Source organism: Cupressus sempervirens, chromosome 1, assembly GCF_028749045.1.
Source record: "Cupressus sempervirens isolate cs-2001-9-10 chromosome 1, ASM2874904v1, whole genome shotgun sequence".
NCBI classification, from domain to species: domain Eukaryota; kingdom Viridiplantae; phylum Streptophyta; class Pinopsida; order Cupressales; family Cupressaceae; genus Cupressus; species Cupressus sempervirens.
In genome coordinates, this window is record NC_143118.1 from 691,210,957 (window position 1) to 691,230,748 (window position 19,792).

Sequence of the window (19,792 nt, forward strand, 5' to 3'; positions counted from 1 at the left end):
GAAAAATTAAACATTGTAGGGACATTTTCTATATTCAGATCACTTAAATGTAATTTGGAAGATACAGAAACTAAGTGATAAGAAATTCCCTTGATATTGACTGGTCATTACTGACGTAGAAGTAGAGAAGGGTGCCCACTCATACCGCAGCACACCATTACTAAGATGTTGAAAATACCAAACTGAGTATACTGAACGAATTACATCTGATATTTGGTGCACAACAGTACAAGTGTGCCAATAGAGAATAGATAAAACAGAGTTCATCCTTGGATACAGAGCCATTGAAAATCAAGATACAGAGAGGTCTACTTGAAATATAGACTAGGATCAAGTCAATACACACCTCATCATTTTGACAAAAGATGGAACATACTTCATGTACCCCGCAGCTCATATTTCTGAGACGAATGATTGGAGGAGGAGTGCCGTATTAGATTCTGATATCAAAACATATACTGATGGGATACACAGAAGAAGCTGGCCATACATATTAGTGATTCTTGTATTTTTTTAGTATTATTGGCTATGGATCAAAGACGAGTAATAATTAAGTGCATCAAGTCTTTAATATTTCCGCCCAAAGGAAACTATTACAATAAATCGCGGGAGCTTGGATTATTCAGAAAAATCAAATGACTTGATATTTTCGTTTTGGTTTGTTAGTCAAGTTTGTGCTTGAAAAGATGTTGAAAAATAAAAGGCAACTTTACACCATAAGCATGAATATTGACCATAAATCATCTGTGCATAGCTAGGGTTGCCAGAGGGAAAATCTCAAGAAAACATATTGGATATCTACAGAGGGTAACAAAAAGCAGTAGAGTTGGAATTGAAAGAACATGGAACACAACAGGTTTGTGGTTTTCCAATCAACAATCACAGATGCAGAGATACATCAGCCATGAATTATGATGGAATTGTCTACACTTAGGAATTCTTTCAGGCATATGTAATCAGGCGAATACCCTGATGAGTCACAGTCTACTCCATTATACATTTGCTACTTCATAACTTTGTTTAACCGGGCACACAGCCTAAAGGTCCTGATGATTCTCAATGTTGGAAGTATATTGTCTTGATCATAAGTGACTTGATTCATGTTGGAGATGACTTGACCGTCAAAGATACTTGGAAGAATGCTTTGAAATTGGTGCAAGACATCGAGATTATGAAACGGTGTGAATAATAATCATGCCTCCTGGATTAAGACTGCCAATCTCTTAAACATAGTCATATGTTTAGTTTGGTTAACTATTCGTAAATGAAGTAGAACTGGGTCGATTTGATGATTATAAATATACTTATGAAATGATGAAGGAAACGTGTGTTTTGACAAAATTTGAACTATGATTCTGTAGGAGGTGATAATATTGGCTTCTAAGATAACAATTATAAATTTAAGAAGCTTATGGATGTTTGCTATAAATGAATTCCTATCTGGTAAAGACTATGAAGAAGGAATTTTCGTTCAGAATGTTAGAAGTGGCAGCAACACTACAAATTTCTTAAATTTTTGGAACAGTTTCATATCTGAGACTACCCAGAATGTTGATTAATATCAAGGACTAATATATATGAATCTAGTCTCCTAACCTGGCCTTGGGGGTTACATATACAAGCAGCGGAACATTGATCAGGCTCTATAAACATTTTTTACTGGCATGTATCTAGGCATGATACTTCGAAGGCACAAGTTCTCAAGGCGCTCATTTACCATTCATCAGTCATAAAGGAATTTAAAGGAGGTTCAAGAAATTTGGTTGTCATCTCTCCATGTTGACTACAGAGGCGTTTGAGCAATAACTTCATCGAATATAAACTGTCTTATGCAACTTTTTAAAGAGAGATTGATATCATCAATGCTCATTGAACTTGATAGTGACTGAAAACTCTATAAGCAATGGAATAAGTGGGAATTTTACACTGTGGGGGGGGGGATAGTAAACAATGTTTAATTCCCATCGTTTGAGAAATGCTTATATGGAGATGTTTTCTGATTTGATGCATATAGACCTTCATTGGAGCAACTTGTATCAAGGATGTTAATGTACAGATAAGTATTTTATATCCTTGAATATTACATTTATCTAGTCATTGTATTCTCTCTCTCTTATGTACATTTATATACATTCTATAATAGCCGTTTGCCTTGATCTTTTCCTTTGTCTTTGTGGATTTTCTTGTAGGAAAAGAAGAGTGGTACATTAGGCATGCTACTGTGTACGACTCAATCTCATGGAAGTAGCTCCAAAATGATCTTGGATCTATCACTTTCATGTCATATACAGATCATGCTAGATAATGTGTTATTTGAAGAAAGACAACATCATGATTAGGAAGGACATCCTTCTGTATTAAGAGGATTTGCTTAAATTGACTATCGAGAAACATATTGGTTCAGAGGGAGAAGATCATGTTGAGATGACTTCTCTATTGACCTAGAAACTATAACAATCTAGAAAGAGCAGGTAGTAGATATACAATACATGCGTGTGACACTTTTGGTGTTTTTTCTTGGAAATAGCAAGATAACAAAGTAAAGAATGAATGGCTGAAACATTTTCGAAGAAGAGGAAATAATATTAGAGGACTTTGACATTACATTAGAAGCAACCTTGGATGAGGAGGTTAGGAGGTTGGCGAATGTACTTAGGGCTTTTAGAAGGAAGCCAAATCAGCATGAATGCCTGATGTAGCCAAATCTGGGGATAAATCCACAGTTTATTACATTCACTCATGTTACTAAGGAATTAGATAAGTACATTTGTGTATGGGAAATTGCTCTCGTGAAAAATGTTGTGATTATTAAACTAATAAATCATGTGCTCGATGATGAGTCTATTGGAAAAGATATTTTTCAGGTTTGGAGTATATGAACAGCACATGCCTCTATGATAGAGGGATCAGCTTAAGGATCTACAACTGTTGACATCAAATGATATTGATTCAGAGGGAGTAGACCATGTTGAGATGGTTTCTCTAACTTTCAATTGAGGTACATTATCACTCAAGAATAGATGACCAACATTCTCGGCAAGCCTCACACTAGAGAGAAGTTTTGTGTACTTCTGGGACAAGCTTGATACAATGGAGAATAAAGCATTAGCTGAAAAGGAACTTCAGCATGGATGATCTATTTTTTGTATCCTTACATATTATTTCCTTTGAGAGAGAAGTTTGAGGTGAAAGCCATAGTGGATCCATCCTTTGATATGGTTCATGGTGGATGTCATATTTGTGACACCATTACAACACTATGTGAGAGAATCCATGGTGTCTCCATATAAAATCTTTTATTGTCATATGCGTGAGTCTATGACTTTATGGGCCTCGTGTGTACATTACTGAAAGGTGATGATCTTTCTGATATTATACATTTGTATTCAACATTGTAAGGTGACGACTTTACAATGTTCACTATCATGATGGATATCATGCTGACTTGATATTCATGGAAATGTCTTGATAGTTAACATTGCTTGGACTTATTGATAGATATCATGCGGACTTCATATCAGTTGTGTAGTAACATGTTCTCTATGAGATAATTGTGGTGGATCTTATTTGATGTAATATGCATGGACATGGCATGATATGTTATGGTAGACATCATGAGATGTGATGTCAATGCACATACCATAACCGGGATATAAGAATGTCACATGACTTGATGTTCTCTATACTCCTTGATATCACGAGTTAGGTGATATCTAAAGTGATCTATACTTTGTTATCTTCCTTAGCTAAGAGGGAGTGTTGATATATTATAGCTACAATCAGATACAAGAATTCTTTGTCTTGAATTGACATAAGCATTTATCAACACTATTCATATCAAACTAAGTATGCAGAAATCTGTACTACCAGATTATATTTTCTCTTGATGATCGAGTAATGATATCTTGCATAATATTGATCAGGAAATGATCAAATGCATTTCGTTAAGACATACTAGAATCGAGCAAGATGATCTATCCATGTCTATACTGATTGGCAATCTGTCTTGATCATGTTTTGGTTAACTAAATTGGTTTGTATTATGTTAACTATTATTTATACCAACAGTCATGTCATGAATGGACATGAGACATGTCCTCTCATGACATGACTATTGGCTTTTTGCCTTTTGGATTAATACTTATATCTAACCGATCAAAGCAAGAGATGCATCAAAATCAATAAATGCTCTGCTCTTGTAGATAAAATTCAGACTCTGTAAATTCATGATCAGTATTTCTTAATATTGATTTGACATCACAAATATCGAAAGTGTATAGCCTTTCTGAGAGTTAATCTCCTTCCATATTCAGTCTTACACATACAATAATCAGAACTTATCAATAGTGTTTCGGAACTGTTGTGGAAATAATAGTAATCTGCATTCTTAATATAGTCTACAATAAATCTAATCATTTTAACATAGAAGTTTGATTAGAGCTACATGTAACTGTATTTTGAAGAATTTATTTGAATAGAATATTCATTTAGGAAACATTTTTAATATGATTTATATTTTAATACACATAAATAAGGCTTCAAAATCATCTGTTTTTCACCTTGAAACATTTGTTTTAATCAGTGATTGGGCTTGTGTAGCTTTTCTAACATAGTGAATTTGCTGCAGCAACTGTACAAGAATGTCCTACTGCCAAAGGTCCATTTTCGTCTACATTAGAGACATCAGAGAAGAAGGCAAAGCAAGAAGTGACAAGAGAAAAAGGAAAGCATATGTTTCACAAGGTTGTTACTGGCAGCAGTCCTGAAAATCTAACATCTGGAAGCTTTACTCAAATAAACAGTAATGAAATCTTGTTGAAGGAGTTGCCCAGAGATGGCTTGTTTGGTGACAATGGAGCTTATTTGACTGAAATTCTTGAAGGGCTTGCAAGGTAATCAAATTATCTCTTTTTTTTTGAAGTATAAAGTCAACATCTGTTTAATCGTTCAAGCTTATAAAGATGAGAGATAAAATTTTATGTTTTCTGGAAGAAGCTAAATAAGATTATCGATCAATATGTTTAACTATACGGTATACCTGATTTATTCTAATTTTAATTTTTAATATATATTTGCTTTCCCTTCGTTTTGTCTGTTCACTGAATCACTGCCCTTCCAAGTTTCAGGAACAACAATGTTAATCGACTCCAAAGTCATTTTTTACAGGAAAAAATGTTAATGCTTAATTGCTACAACTGATTTAAAATTTCTAGATTTGATAAGTAGGAGATAATTTCCACAGCAAGTCAAATTGTGATATTGCTATCAGGATTTAACTGTGTGATTTTTGAGTCAAACTCATTGACCCATTTTTATCTTTTCATGATAAACATTTGTCTAGTTTATCTTTTCATGATAGCACCATAACATTATGTATGCAGCTTACTGGTGAGTTTTGTGCAAATACTATGAAGCAATAGTTGAGCAGAAAGGCCAACAATTGACAATGGAGCAATAATTGTTTATTAAGGGGGCACTAGTGCTGTAATGACCATTGTGCATAAATTCTTAACCGAGGTTTAATTCTGTTGATTTTTCCTTAAAACAAATTTCAAAATGTCACTTAAAGCATTATTGTTTCATAAGGCAACAATGATGCTAAGATGAATTGTATGTGAAATCGCAGTGGGGTATTAGTGACCCAATTTTTTTCTAAAATAAATTTCAAAATATTACATATGTTAGTAATTGCTATGCATTGAAGGGAATGTCAGACAATGGAATAATCATTGCACATTCCAATCTATGTTTATCACTTTATTAACTGAATAAGGCTACTGCTTTTTTTGTTTGTTATCTTAGCACTAGCTTTGGCAGAATTTATTTAAGGCTTGGGATATGTGCTTGGCTTTAATGCACCTGACAAGAAAAATAGTGTTTTTCAAAGACATTTTGTGGCGTGTTCTTGTGCAAGTTGGTAATATGTTATTAATTGCTATGCATTGAAGGAACTGTCAGACAATGGAATAATGATTGTCCATTCCAATCCATGTTTATTACTTCATTAATTGAATAAGGCTACTGCTTTTTTTGTTTGTTATTTTAGTGTTAACTTGGGCCAGATTTTATATAAGGCTTGGGATTTGTGCTTGGCTTAATGCATCTGACAAGAAAAAATGTTCTCTTTTAAAAGATATTTGGAGGAGTGTTCTTGTGCAAGATGGTATTAGGCCCTTCTTAAAATTTTTAACAATGGGTATTTGGTAACAGCTATTGGTTTGAAAGTCTAGGATATTTCATGACTAATATGTAGGGATATGGTGTTTTCACATGTAATTTTGTGTCTGTTTTGAATGCATGTTCTATGATTTTCTTCAATAATTTATATCTTGCTCTGTTTCAAATTGTGATGTATCAGCTTTTTGTTATATCATTTACCATGTTTTTGATGGTAGGTCTGCCATTTGTCAAATATATTATTTTGTATAAATACCTGGGCACTGGCATTAGATGGCTTATCTTCATGTGAGGGAATATTGAATGTGGAGAAGTGGGTTTTCATTTCAAGGAGGATGGGCTAGATGCATCTAATATGTTCCATAAAGGCCTTACAAGAATTGTTACTTTGTTAAAAACTTGAGCGTTTCTCAAATAAATCTCGATAAGTTTCAAGTGAATTTTGTTTTAGACTCCTTTTTGCGATTTGTGAAAAATCAAAGTTGAATCCTGAAGTAATTCACAATTGAAGTTTAACTAAAGTTTTTAGTTTTCAAATCTAGGATATTTTAATGACTAATTTGTAAAACTGATTTTGCATGTTTGGAACAGCCTGGATCAGAATGGGTTCTTCTCCAATCCCATGGACAAATGTTTTGCAGTAGACCGTTCAAAGAATAATAGAAACAATGCATGCTTTTCAGCAATGCGTGAAAAAATCCAGTCAAAATACTACAAAACATGGAGGTCACTTGTGGTATGCTCCTCTTCATTTGTTTATTACAATTTTCTCATTTCCTTTACAATATTCTATCATTTAAATGTTGATATGTTTATGCAGGATGATTTTGAGGACATCTGTCACAACGCAATGAATAATCAAGAGAAAGGCTCTATAATTTGGGAAGCTGCAATTACTTTATTGGACAAAGGTAAAAGGTATTTAGATCAATATGCAGATAGAGCAATTAAATTTTTTGGTCTTCACGCAAAATTGGAGCACAGGAGATCTTGTGGTCATGAAGATTCTAACAATGGCCATTATAGAATAAAAAATATGGGTCATCAAGAGGGACAATGCGGTATTTTAGGAAGCAACAAAGAACTTGCTGATGTATTACATGAGAAATGCAATAATATTTCCAATCAGAAGTCTGTCAATCTACTTGGAAGCAGTGACATGACTGATCCCCCTCTAGATGAGAGTTTCCAAAATTTTTCTGGATCTACTTTGTTGTGCACACAAAATAGGATGTATGTTCAAGAGCAAGATGAATGCAGATCAAATGCTGAACCTACATTTGATATGATTGAGGCCAACACTGAAGTAGATGACTTAAATGTGGAAATCTTGGATTGCACTGGAGATGGAATCAGATTCAATTCTATCAATCATGCCACTGAATGTTCAAGTTCTTTCGGAGATACAGAGGTTGACAATGTTGATGATGATGATTCAGGTTGTAAGATGTATGATGCTGCTGAAGTGGAGTCAGAATTGCGGAATGGGAATGGAGCATCAATTGCTCCAGAATATGATTCTGGTGGATTCCGAAAGAGGTACTTGAGCTGCTTCCCATATCAATTTGGGTTTATTTTTTTTTATTGAATTGGAAAGTTCTAGTTGAATTTGATGGCAGTCTTTAAATGGGGGGATCTAGTTGAAGATGGAGAAGTATTTCAGTACCTTGTGCTTAATATATTGAAATATCTGTTAGTAAGCTTATAATCTCTTAATAAAGAAAACACTGTATTGATAAGTAAAATACTTGACATTATGTTGGAGTTTATGAAATCATGCATAACTCATTTTCCAAATTATAAATATGCTGAATTGTAAATGCACATTGGCTTTTGTGTAGGAAAATAGTTAGAGCTAGCTGAATCACACCATCTGATGCAAAAACAATAATAATGGACAATCTTTCATATCTAATTTGTGATGAATTCATGTAGTGATAGCAGCAAAGCTCAGCTCAAAGGAAGGAGGCAGTGCAAATTAGCCTCTATTTAGTTTGATAAGGTTAACTAAGAAAGTCTATGAAGTATTGAATATTAAAACTAAGATTTTTCAGCATATGCTATAATGACTATAATTGTACATGCACCAACAACATAAGCCTATGCAGAGCACACAAAATTATGTATATTTATGTGAATAATGCTTTGGAAATCTGCTTAAGTGAATGGGTTTGCAATAACTTAAGACATAGGTTCAGTAGATTAGTTATAACTGTTCACATTGGTAAATCTTATTTGTTTTTTTACCTTTAATGATAGTTCATCTATTAATAAACGTTTTAAATGTACATTTCTTTCTGTTTTCTTTTCTTTTATCAGGAAAAAGGCATTAAGTGATGAGTGGAAAGATAATAGGCGGTGTATAGAATGGCGGTGCCAATGGCTGGAATTACGGGTTAAGGAGCTTCAAGCCCGAGCCGCAAAATATGACCACCTATTAGCAGATGTGCAGGCTAAGAAGCAACAGAAAGGAGGAAGACAAACTATAGATGCAATGACAACAATAACTTCCCCTCAAAGAGATCATGATTACAGACATCAAGTCTTTCAACGCAAACGGAGAAAGAAAGTTGAAAGCATGGTGGAATTGTCTGCATATATGTCCCGCCACCCCTTGTTTTCTTTTTATGGTACTATGGTGTTTTTATTTCCATTAGAGTTGAAGAATAAAAAATTATGATGTGCTTATTTGCAGGGGTCTCAGTTGTTCTGTTATCTTGCTTGCAGAGAAAAGGCTGGATGCAGACGCAGTTCCACTAGATGATGATTGCTACAGCATACTAAGTAAGCAGATTATGGAAAGTATATTTTACAATTTTTTAAAATTTTGTAATAATGCTTATTTTTACAATCCTGATGATGGTATGTATGTTTATGTATCTATATATATGTACATATAAACATACCATAGTAGCAGGACACACATGCATTAGCAAATCATGGTTAGCATTCTAAGTTCTATTTAATTTGTTGGTTTTTAAATAAAAAATGCAGGATTTTAAAAGTGGATAGTCTAAAATGATCAGTTAAAAAACTTAGTTTTACTCTTTTTCCCTGCTTCCTTTCTATGTCCTCAACTGCATTTTGGTAAAGCAAATATTAATATTTATTCAGTAGAGTGTCAATTTTTTGGAAATTTTTGGGTATAAACTTTAACTATACAGTTCCCAGGTTTGACCATCATGAGGTTGAGGTTGAGTGTGCGTGAAAGTAACAGGAACTGTGGTTGCCATGTTCAAAAATTGCTTTTACTCTTTTCTGCCAAGATTATCAGAAATGTGAAAGCATTTCAAGCATTTCTGTAACAAAGGGGTCATGGATGTGTTTAGCGATGACACTCAATTTAGGAAGTGCCAAAGGCGGTATAATTTTTCTCATGAAACTATTATATTTGTACATAAAAAATAAATTGAAACAGAATTGCATATTAAACTATGAATTTATTACAAACAATTTTATTTTTGAGCTTATAAAGAAGATAAGATCTGCATTTTAGATAATAATGTATACATTATAAATAGAAACTTGGATAAATAGTTGCTAGCTTGCTAACTAATCATCTGTAGTCATCACACATATTACCAAATGTGGATGAGTTATGGCAAATGCTGGTCAAGAGATAAATATAGGGAAATATAGAATAAGCAATCAAAATGGATCAGAATTACCAGGTGATATAAGGAGCAAAGTAACAAAAGCCAGTGAAGGAAGATGCTCAAATGACATTTCTAGCATGTGGATGTTTCCTGGAAACATTCAGGCTTTTGCTGCTTGCTGGAAGGAGTTCTTGAGGCTATGAATGATGTCTAGCAGAAAATACCCTTTCAAATGGTATTTGCAATCTGTACTGACATTTCTTTGTTATCATTGATAACCTAGTGTGAGGATTGATTGAGCCTTTCATATACTAGCTGATTTCATATACAAGCATGTCTTATGTGACTAATTACTGTAATCATCCTTTTCCTATTATTATTATGGGAGAATGATTTATCCACAAAGAAGGATGTTAGATTAAAGAGTCTTTTATGTTTTTATGTATAAATAATTAAAATGTGAAAAGTAACTGGTAACTGCAGTTAGATAGTAAATCTATGGAAGACTTAACTTGATATTACTGAAAATGCTGATGTGGTCTGGAACTTCAGTCTAGAGTCATTATGTTTATACCAAATGTAGTTTTCCAAATCTACTTGATTCATTGAGAACTTCCCAAGGCTATCTGCTACAATTTAGCCTTTTATCTATAAGCAGTAAAAGAGGATACTAAAGAGGACACAGTGATATTATAGAAGTATGTCATAGCAAAGAGCATGCCTTGTCTTGTTTATTATTCATTCAGTACTGCCATATATTCTTCTTTTAATATGTAACATGCTTTTCTACTATGTATTTCATGCATCTCCTAATTGGTTATGTAATTATTAAATTTTGCATTGACTTCATATCCCTGCCATAAAAAAGGTGTCAAGGCTAAGAAAATCCTCTTATTTTTAAGATTTCATGATTTTCTGTAGTTATTAATATATTAACCCAGTGATTATCTTCATAAGAAAGATAGAAGGCAGTGATCGTCTTACAAAATAGGCAGTGAGTTGACTAATGCAGCAATTAAATAGGCCTGATAATGAGAAGTAATGATCACTTAAATGACAGTGATTAATGTTAAGGGGCGCATTATATCCTAAGCAGTGAATCTATTATTTTAGGAGGCAGCTAATGTAAATACTTGCGAGTATTGGTATTTACTATTAAGGCAAAAAATTACACTCATATTATGATCTAATCCAGCAATTAAAATATTCAAAGGCACCTGAAGCAGCGATTGGTTTTGAAGAGGGAGTTAAGGTTGGTTTTGAAGAGGTAGCATTAAGAGATTGGGTTTGAAGAGGTAGCATTAAGAGACTATTTTTGAAGAGGCATCCTTAAGAAGTGTTATGAAGAGGCATATCTCTTCATAAAAACACAAAGGTATAAAATGTGGAACTCATTTGAGGAGGGCATCAAGGAAGATCAAAACAAATTCTGTATTGAGTGAAGAGATTTGCATTTGAGAATACAGCCATATTTCGATATAGTAATATTGTGGTATGCATGAGAATATGTTTGATATGTATGCTTAGTATATGCAATGTGGTTAGATGTTATTCTATATCTATTATTTTTAAACATCTTTTACCAAGATGTTACTAAACTTTGTAATTTCATTATGTTTCTTTAACTGATAAATGCACTTATCTATTCTTTATGCCCACAAGCAATCACATGGGGATATGTTAGGTAGAGGCAGTAGACCAGTTCCCACAAATTAATTAGGTCACCCCAAATGATGGAATTGTTTTAGTCAGATATTCCAGCCATTTGTGGGCCATGGGTCAAGTTCTCTTAGTTGGATGTTGCATGCTGTTGAGCTTAATTGGGCTGAATGATCTTCATAAATAACCCGGATTCTCTGAAATTAAGGTCACCCCAAATGATGGAATTGTCTTAGTTGGATATTACTGCCATGTTAGAGTAAAAGGTATTTCACTTAATTGTTTTAATTAAGTCATGTTTTATTCCATTCTTAAGAGTAACTTAGTTAGGTGTTTTAGGTATTTAATAATTATTATAATATTTAAATTCACCTCTTTAGGGTATTTTTGATCTCCTTTTGTAAGCATTGATCTTATTGTATTTTATTCATTCCCTCTTTGGATAATAAAATCTCATATCATCAAAACCATTCTGCTTTTTGTCTCTATTCGTCTGTTGTGTTAGGTTTCTTGCATGTAGGTGTTCTTTGGGCTCTATGAAGTTGATTTTTCACTAGGTCTACATGGAATTAAAGCTTAAAACCTGTTGCTTTTTGTTCATGTTTTGAAGTTTTTTTTGGAGCTTTGAGGGTTTGGGGTTTGTGTTTTTTGATCTAGGGAATACCTATGCTATTGAGTGAAAGCATACCTCATGGTTGCATCCAAGAGGCTGTTTCCGCGAGTTTTGTTATAAAATTTGATCTGTTTCGCTCACAAAAGTATTTGGGACAAATTTTTTCTCTCCAGGCCGTACAAGTACAGATGCACAATTTTGAGAAAAAAATTTCAAAAAAATAACTCATGAAATTCTTCTTCAACTCATAAGTAGAGGCTTAAATCAAATAGTAATGGCAACAAAGGTTGATCCAAAATTTGCTATTCCTCACAAGCATGCCAAGATCATTCTCTTAGTGGCACACCATTTTAGTGGACTTGTCATGTTTTTTCCTTTCAATATTACGGAGAGGATTTCTATTGTTTGTGTTGATGCTTCTTTGGTTCCATTTTTGATCACTTTTGTAGACAATTGACATTTATATCATCAACTAGCAATTTGTTCTTGCATGGTTAAGTAGTGTCATTAGGGTCATACAAATTCATGTGTCATCTGCATCCTTGAGATAGATGTTTTGGCTTTGTTTGTCATCTATTCATTGTTTGGGAGTGCGTATGCAGAGTGTTGTCTTTTATATCTTTGATTGACAGATGTTTTGCTTGTTCGAGTAGTGTTGTTGGGGGCACTCATGCAGATTGATTTTGATCTTTATCTTGGTTACAAAAAGTTTCTTCATTCAACACCATGGCAATTATCATTTGACAGTCATCTCAGAGGATGTTTTTCCTTAGTTGCCGAATTCATCCTAGATAGACCGGATCCGGATCCGGATTCGGGCTTGGAATAGTGCAAGATCCTTTATCTTGCCTGTGGATCCGTCTTTTATTTATGATCCAAGTTCATTTGCTCTCATTTTGCCCTCCCATAGTTGCTAGTTTGAAGTTTTTTAGTGTGTGTGTGTATATATATATATATATATATATATATATATGTATATATATGTATATATATATGTATATGTACATATACATATACATACACAAATCATAATTGGGGAAAATCCCGAATCCATGGATCCGATTCACGTGCCCAAATTGGATTCATTGCATGAATTGGCAACTAAGTGTTTTTCTAGTGCATGTTTTGAGGGGGGGTTCTTTCCACAGGATTTTCCCTCTTTCCTCTTTCCTTTCAACTTGTTTTATCCTTGATATTTTGGATAAAGTTGGTGTTGCTTAGTTTTCAAGGTAACTAAGGAATATCTCTGACTTTTCAGTTTTATTCCTTTTTCCCTCCACCTTTTGCTTTGAGGAAATCTATATATTGTAAATGTATTCATTTGTAGTTAATGAGAACTTCTTGCAACTCATTCTTGTTCTAAAGTTTTTCTTTATGCATCTACAAGTTCTTTTTGTAACTAAATCCAATGTTTGCAGGTTAACTAAAATTTAACTTTTTCAGTTATATTCCCTTTTTCCTCCAATTTTTGCTTTGAGGAAGTCTATATCTATATATTGTAAATGTATTCATTTGTAGTTGATGAGAAATTCTTCTTTCATGATCGTTCTCAAAGGTTAGCATCCTCCAAAGGTTGTCTCTTTTCATAAAAACATAAAAGTATAAAATGTAGAAAAACAAATTCTGTATTGAGTGAAGACATTTGCATTTCAGAATACAGCCATAATTCAAAATAGTAAATATTGTGGTATGCATGAGAATATGTTTGATATGTATGTTTAGTATATGTGATGTGGTTAAATGTTATTCTATATCTATTCTTTTTAAATATCTTTTAGCAAGATGTTAATAATCTTTGTAATTTTCTTATGTTTCTTTAACTGATAAATACTTTTATCTATGTTTTATTCCCACAAGCAATCACATGGGAATATGTTAGGGAGAGGCAGTAGAACAATTCCCACAAATTAATTAGGTCACCCCAAATGATGGAATTGCCTTAGTCAGATATTCTAGCCATTTGTGGGACACAGGTCAAGTTGACTTAGTTGTATGTTGCATGCTGTTGAGCTTAATTGGGCTGAACGATCTTCCTCAGTGACCTGAGTTTTTCTAAAATTAAGTAGGTCACTGCAATGTCCCCACTAATAGGGTTAGCTTGGGACAATTAACACCTGCAAAATAAATGTTAGAATAATAATAACAACAAATACTATTCCACCTTTCTAATTTAACCCCAACCTTAAAGATGTCTCTAGATTGGGTTTCCTAAATCTTAGTTATTCAACCGTCTTGTCTAAAGTGCACCCCTTAAGGTTCACATATGCATATGTTGACATAATTAGAATATTCTTACCATTATACTTACTCGGGCATGTTGGTCAGATGGAGATAATTCTTGTATACCAACATTATAGAGGTTTTAGTTAAATAGTATTTGGCCATATAGGTATTACTCCCATCTCTAACACCAATACCATGCATTCATCTCTATTATGTCAGCCAAATGGTTTTTATACCCCTCTTTGATACTAGCACTAAGAGTTCATAATCTACTTCATTGTATCAGCCAAATAGGAGAAGACCCATCTCTGATACTGATACAAGAAGTTTGTGGTCTACGTCATTGTGTCAGCCAAATGGGAGAAGTCCCATTTCTGGTACTGATACAAGAAATTTGTGATCCTTTATCATAAGAAACTCTATAAAGTCTTGTATGAAATATTAATTTATTTCAATAAACATTATCTACTTATAATATTTTCTTAATGAATAAATGAAATATCATTTTAGAATAATTAAATACTTTTACTCATAGTAATATATATAATTCATTCTCAAATATATTACATGAGTTTAAATAGCCCTTTCATATTTGTTAGATAGAAATTAATATTTATCTAATACCCATATAATATTCTTTAATATTTGTTCTTGCATTTTGTGGGCAAAGGGGCGAGTTGCCTTAGTTGGATGCTATGCACTCTTGGGCTTAATTGGGCTTCGCAGTCTCTAGGCATCCTTCCTGATTTTTCCTTTGCAAACCTTACTATGTTAATTGGAACTATTGATGGCTTGGTTCCAAAATTTAAAAGCTATTGCACAATTTGTCTTAATAGATTAAGATGATTATTGATATACATGAACTTTTTTTTTATTGATATACATGCACTTATATTATTTGTTGGACCCTAATCGGATAATCCTAATAGAAATAATTTGTGTTATGATTTATATTAAAATGTTTTCTTACATGATTGCAAGATCTAAATCAGGATCAGTCTTTGATAAAAAATTTTTATTGGTAAAGATATACTTCTAACTATATTACGTTTCTAAGAATAATTAAACTAGTGATTTTATGGCAAGATGATTGTCCCAAAAGGGGGACATTACAAACCAACCTTCAATGACAACCTCAAAGCAGAATGGATTAAAACATAGAATCTTTCCCATATTTATTCATCAGAAAACTGTCTGCGTTTCTGGCAAATAATTATTGACTTTTTGCGAGTGCTTCCAAAACTTGGCAGGATTGACAAAAAAAACTTGCCAAACACATTGAAATGTGAAATACAAAAATAACATAATTCTTCTTGGAAAAAATAGTAAAAAAAAATGACTTTTCCCAATAAATGCATGTACACCTCTGACATTTTCTCACATAACACTTGGGGAGCAAATATCCCTCATAAAAAACTGCCAAATGCCTGATTTCTCTTTTAAGTGATTAAATTGAGAAATTGGGTGCAAGAAGAAGTTTTGAGTGGTTTTGAAGGCCTTAATTTGGGCTTGGTGGTGTTGATGCGAGTTTTGTTCCACTACAACATGCAAGACAAAATAGTTAATGTTTCAAGATGAATGCCAAATATTAAATCCTCACTCAACATAAGTATTAATTACGATTTCCATAACCATAGCTACAAATATTAAATGCTCACTCAATTACAATCAGGCACCATCATAAGGGCCAATAGAAAATTACATTTCTTTTCAAGGACCAGTGAGAAAATAGAATAAGCATAACCAGTAGATAAGATGCACCAACAAACGAACCAGTGAGAAGAGAGAGCTTGTAGAAGAAACCACCAACTAATAGACTGATAAAAAAATTCAAATGCTTCTAAGAGCCAGCTAGAAAGAAGGCTGTGTGCGCCCTATACCACTTGGTGCCAAATGGGACAATCATAATCAAACATTTATTTAGTAACCAATGAGCAAATCAGGGCCATGTGGGCCTACATCAAGTCATCATCTTGGGAATTGTGTCCATCATCATTTTCTCTTTCACAATCACTGAACTTGGACACAATTTGATTGAGCTCCTGTGGACGCTTGGCATTAATCCAAGCCTATATTTATAATATCGCACTTAACTTGGAAAAGTAGCACATGCTTTCTTCCAATCAGCTGCATTACACACAGTAATGAAGCCCACAAATTTTGCAGCTGCATCCAAATGCTCAAACATGAGGGGATTCCCTTCCATGAAATAGACTTCTTTCACCTTTCTTTGCAGTTCTTACACACTTATATTCTGATTATTATCTACCTCCAAGTGAAATATGGTTCTCACATAACCCAATATGTCATTTTTTACCTCGATAATGGCATCTTTCTTAGCCAAGCAATCTGATTCTATCTGTTTGAGTACATCACCCCTGTGAGATTGATGTCACGTTGCGAAATCAACCTTTTGTCCTCTTTCCAATACTTGACCCTTTATCTGTGTATGCAGTGGTACCTCCATGAGAGCCTGTAAGTGGGAAAAAGTTTCCTCTTGATTGGATGAGAAATCCTCACATTGTTTCAATATCTCTTGAAGGGAGTGCATGGTATTAAAAGTCTTGATAAACCTTTTAACGGACATGTTTGCCTCTTCTAATACCGATGCTACCTTTTTTTTTGCTTCTTGTCCCGTAAGTTCCACTCCTAGTTCTACCATAGATGCGCTAAAACTAGGCATGGGGGGAATGAAAATTAAATCAGCTCACTGAAGCGGATTCATTATCTGTCTAAGGGTCTCTTTCCACCATTTGTTTTCCTCTTTGTACTTTTTTTTCTTTCCCAGTCCTTGATTATTCTGTCCTCTAAAGCTGGAATAGACCCGTGAGCTTCTTCAACATCCTATTTCCTGGTAGTTTGCTCCAATTCGAACTCTTCTATGTCACAGTGCCTTGGAAAAACCTTCACTATCACCTTGTCCACCCGTGGAATTGCGACTTGACCAACACGAGTACCTGAAGCACTTTTTGTAACTTGATAGAATCTCTTGACTGGCACTTTATCCTTTTCATCATAATTTCTCCTCACTATCTGTTCCACACTATCAACGTTTGCTTAATTCTAACTTGTCTCGTCATCATTCAATTCAGTAGCCATGCTAGTGCTGTGATCTCTCCTAGTTCATACTCTTTGTTCTCTTCTTCTTGGTTTTGTTCTTGAACTTGTTGATTTCTTGATTTGCTTCCACCTCATGTGGCTGAATTTTACCATCTTCTGATTGTGCCTCCAAATCAATAATCTCAATCTCTTCATCTTGATGTTCTTTGTCCTGCTGGAGGGGAGAATCCACCTCTTGCTCACCATGATCCAACAGGATGTAGCTAGATCTCTTACTAGCTGCTGACTCATATGCTACTGAAACTTCATTCTCCAATGTTTGCCTTAATGCCATGACTGCCGCTGGATGCCTTGTTTCTTTTTTTGTGGCTCCTGATTAATTGTTTCATCTCTTTCCTTATCCTTGGTTTGGGAAGGCCTGTTGCTGCCTCTCTCACTATTCTGACCCTTAAATCCAGTACTCATCCCCTGTGGTTGCCCAGATGTTTCCTCCTCAGGTTCAATTACATCCTTCATCAGTTCATGAGTCTATAGAAGCCTCCTCACTTGTAGTTGAGCTATCTGTTTCTGCAACCAAACTTCAGGGAACGTTCTAACTGTTACCATTACTGCATCCAAACTTACCTCACTTTTGTCTTTCCAATCAATGTTGGGAATACCATCCTTCTTTGCTATCTCATAATTAGGTTGGAGGTATTGCCTATCATCTTCCACTTGGTTAGGAATCTAAATCCACTTGCTTGCTTTGATTAACTCAATTGACATCTTGGAAAACAATCTTTTTATCTCTATGTCGTCTCTAGCATTAGGCCAATGATCCTCTATATGTTCCATGTGCCTGTACTGTACTCCATATGCTCTCTTATTCTGATGGTGGAGATCATACTGTGCTCTCCCATGATATAATCGGAAAGATTAGAATTCAAATTCTTATGTTGTCTTTACTGCTTGAAGAGTTGGGCATAATTCACTCCCAAGGCTGAATGGAAACAAAACCCCTGGCCTATGCTTGTGTTTCTGTTTCTTCGAACACACCACACCTCCTAGAATCCAGATGTAAGTGAATTTGGGAAATTGAATGCACCATGAACCATGCTTCTTTACTAGATCCTCTGCTTCTTTTGATAGTCTTCTTAGTGAGTTCCCCTGCAATAACCTCACCTTACATATGGGAAATACATCGTTAGCAATTTTGAAATCACTGATGTTGTGGAGGTGCAGTTGAGGGTAGCAGTCATAAACCACGAGTTCTCCTTTCTAGTTCCCTATTGTCCCAAGACCATAGTTCCAAGAATCACGGCGATTCATGCGATTCACGCGATTCGGCGATTCGATTCAAGCCAAACGATTTTTTGTGAATCGGTGAATCGAATCAGCGATAAAGGGTTTATGAAATAAGTTACTCACTAAATTTCAAGGGTTTTTTTAATTTTCCGATTCATGGCCGATTCGATTCCGATTCATGGCCGATTCACGATTTGATTCGGCCTTGCCGATTTCGATCCGATTCCGATTCTTGTTACTTTGCCCAAGACACTGCAATCCAGGATACTTGGGCATCCATGCCATCATGTAGACTGGGTAAGGGGTCATGTAGAATGCCCAGTGTGTGTTACAGTCCTCATTTGCTCATCAATGTTCTCACTGAGTATAACTGCCCAATCAAACATCTCATTCCCACTATGTATCATCTCTATGTAGTAACATATCCAAGACTTGAAAAGCGCTGCCTGTGGACTGCCCATTACTCTTTTCAGCATCAAAATGAGATCTCCTTCATCTTCTCTAAAATCAATCTTTGTTAACTTGGGGAGCTGGGAGCAAGTTCGTATAGGTCTTGCCAACCACTCCTTGTTGGCAAGGCTAATGTAATCATTGGATTTATTTTCGTACTTTTTCATGGCCTCTGTCTTTGTCTTACTAACATCTACCTTATGTTCTGGGATGTTGGAGGCTTCTCTTATGGCATCCACTGTGAGTGGAGCTGCAACATTTCCCTTCGGTGTGAGGACTTGTTTTGTGGTTAGAGTGTAGTTTTGTGCCATCTCCAAAACTAACTCTATCCACTGATGTGTAGGAGGGAAGACTGCTGCTTGTGCGATGCCACTCATAACGATCATCTTGATCACCTTGGATTGTGTTGACTCCATACATTCTATCCCTTATAAAATTTCATGTCAAATGGCACAAGATTGGTGTCTCCAATTTTCTCCCATGTAGAGGTGAAGTTGGATTGATGTGTCATTTCTTGTGTATCAGCTTTCAACTGTGCCAACCTTCGTGCCTCAGCGTTTTCAGCATATCTAACTCCCTTTCCTATAGTTGCTTGCTCATTTCTTTCTTTCTCTCTTGTAGGTGGATCTTTCTTCTCCTCAGCTTTGGCTACGGATTTGGATTTGGATTTTGGGTTCTCACCTTCTTTCTCCATGAATAATCCTGCCACAACAACCTCTAATCAGATTTC

At 34.7% G+C, this 19,792-nt stretch overlaps 1 protein-coding gene across 3 annotated transcripts in view; it reads left to right on the top strand.

The window, feature by feature from the left end:
- The window catches only part of LOC149579821 (uncharacterized), a 47,976-nt gene that overhangs the window by 20,545 nt on the left and 7,639 nt on the right, over nucleotides 1-19,792 (top strand). For all 3 annotated transcript variants that reach the window (XM_089787153.1, XM_089787168.1, XM_089787163.1), the window contains 5 exons: nucleotides 4,628-4,892; nucleotides 6,769-6,913; nucleotides 6,998-7,716; nucleotides 8,497-8,807; nucleotides 8,905-8,961. In XM_089787153.1, the coding sequence (XP_089643279.1) occupies nucleotides 4,628-4,892; nucleotides 6,769-6,913; nucleotides 6,998-7,716; nucleotides 8,497-8,807; nucleotides 8,905-8,961 (1,497 nt within the window). The remainder of the gene's footprint in view (nucleotides 1-4,627; nucleotides 4,893-6,768; nucleotides 6,914-6,997; nucleotides 7,717-8,496; nucleotides 8,808-8,904; nucleotides 8,962-19,792) is intronic.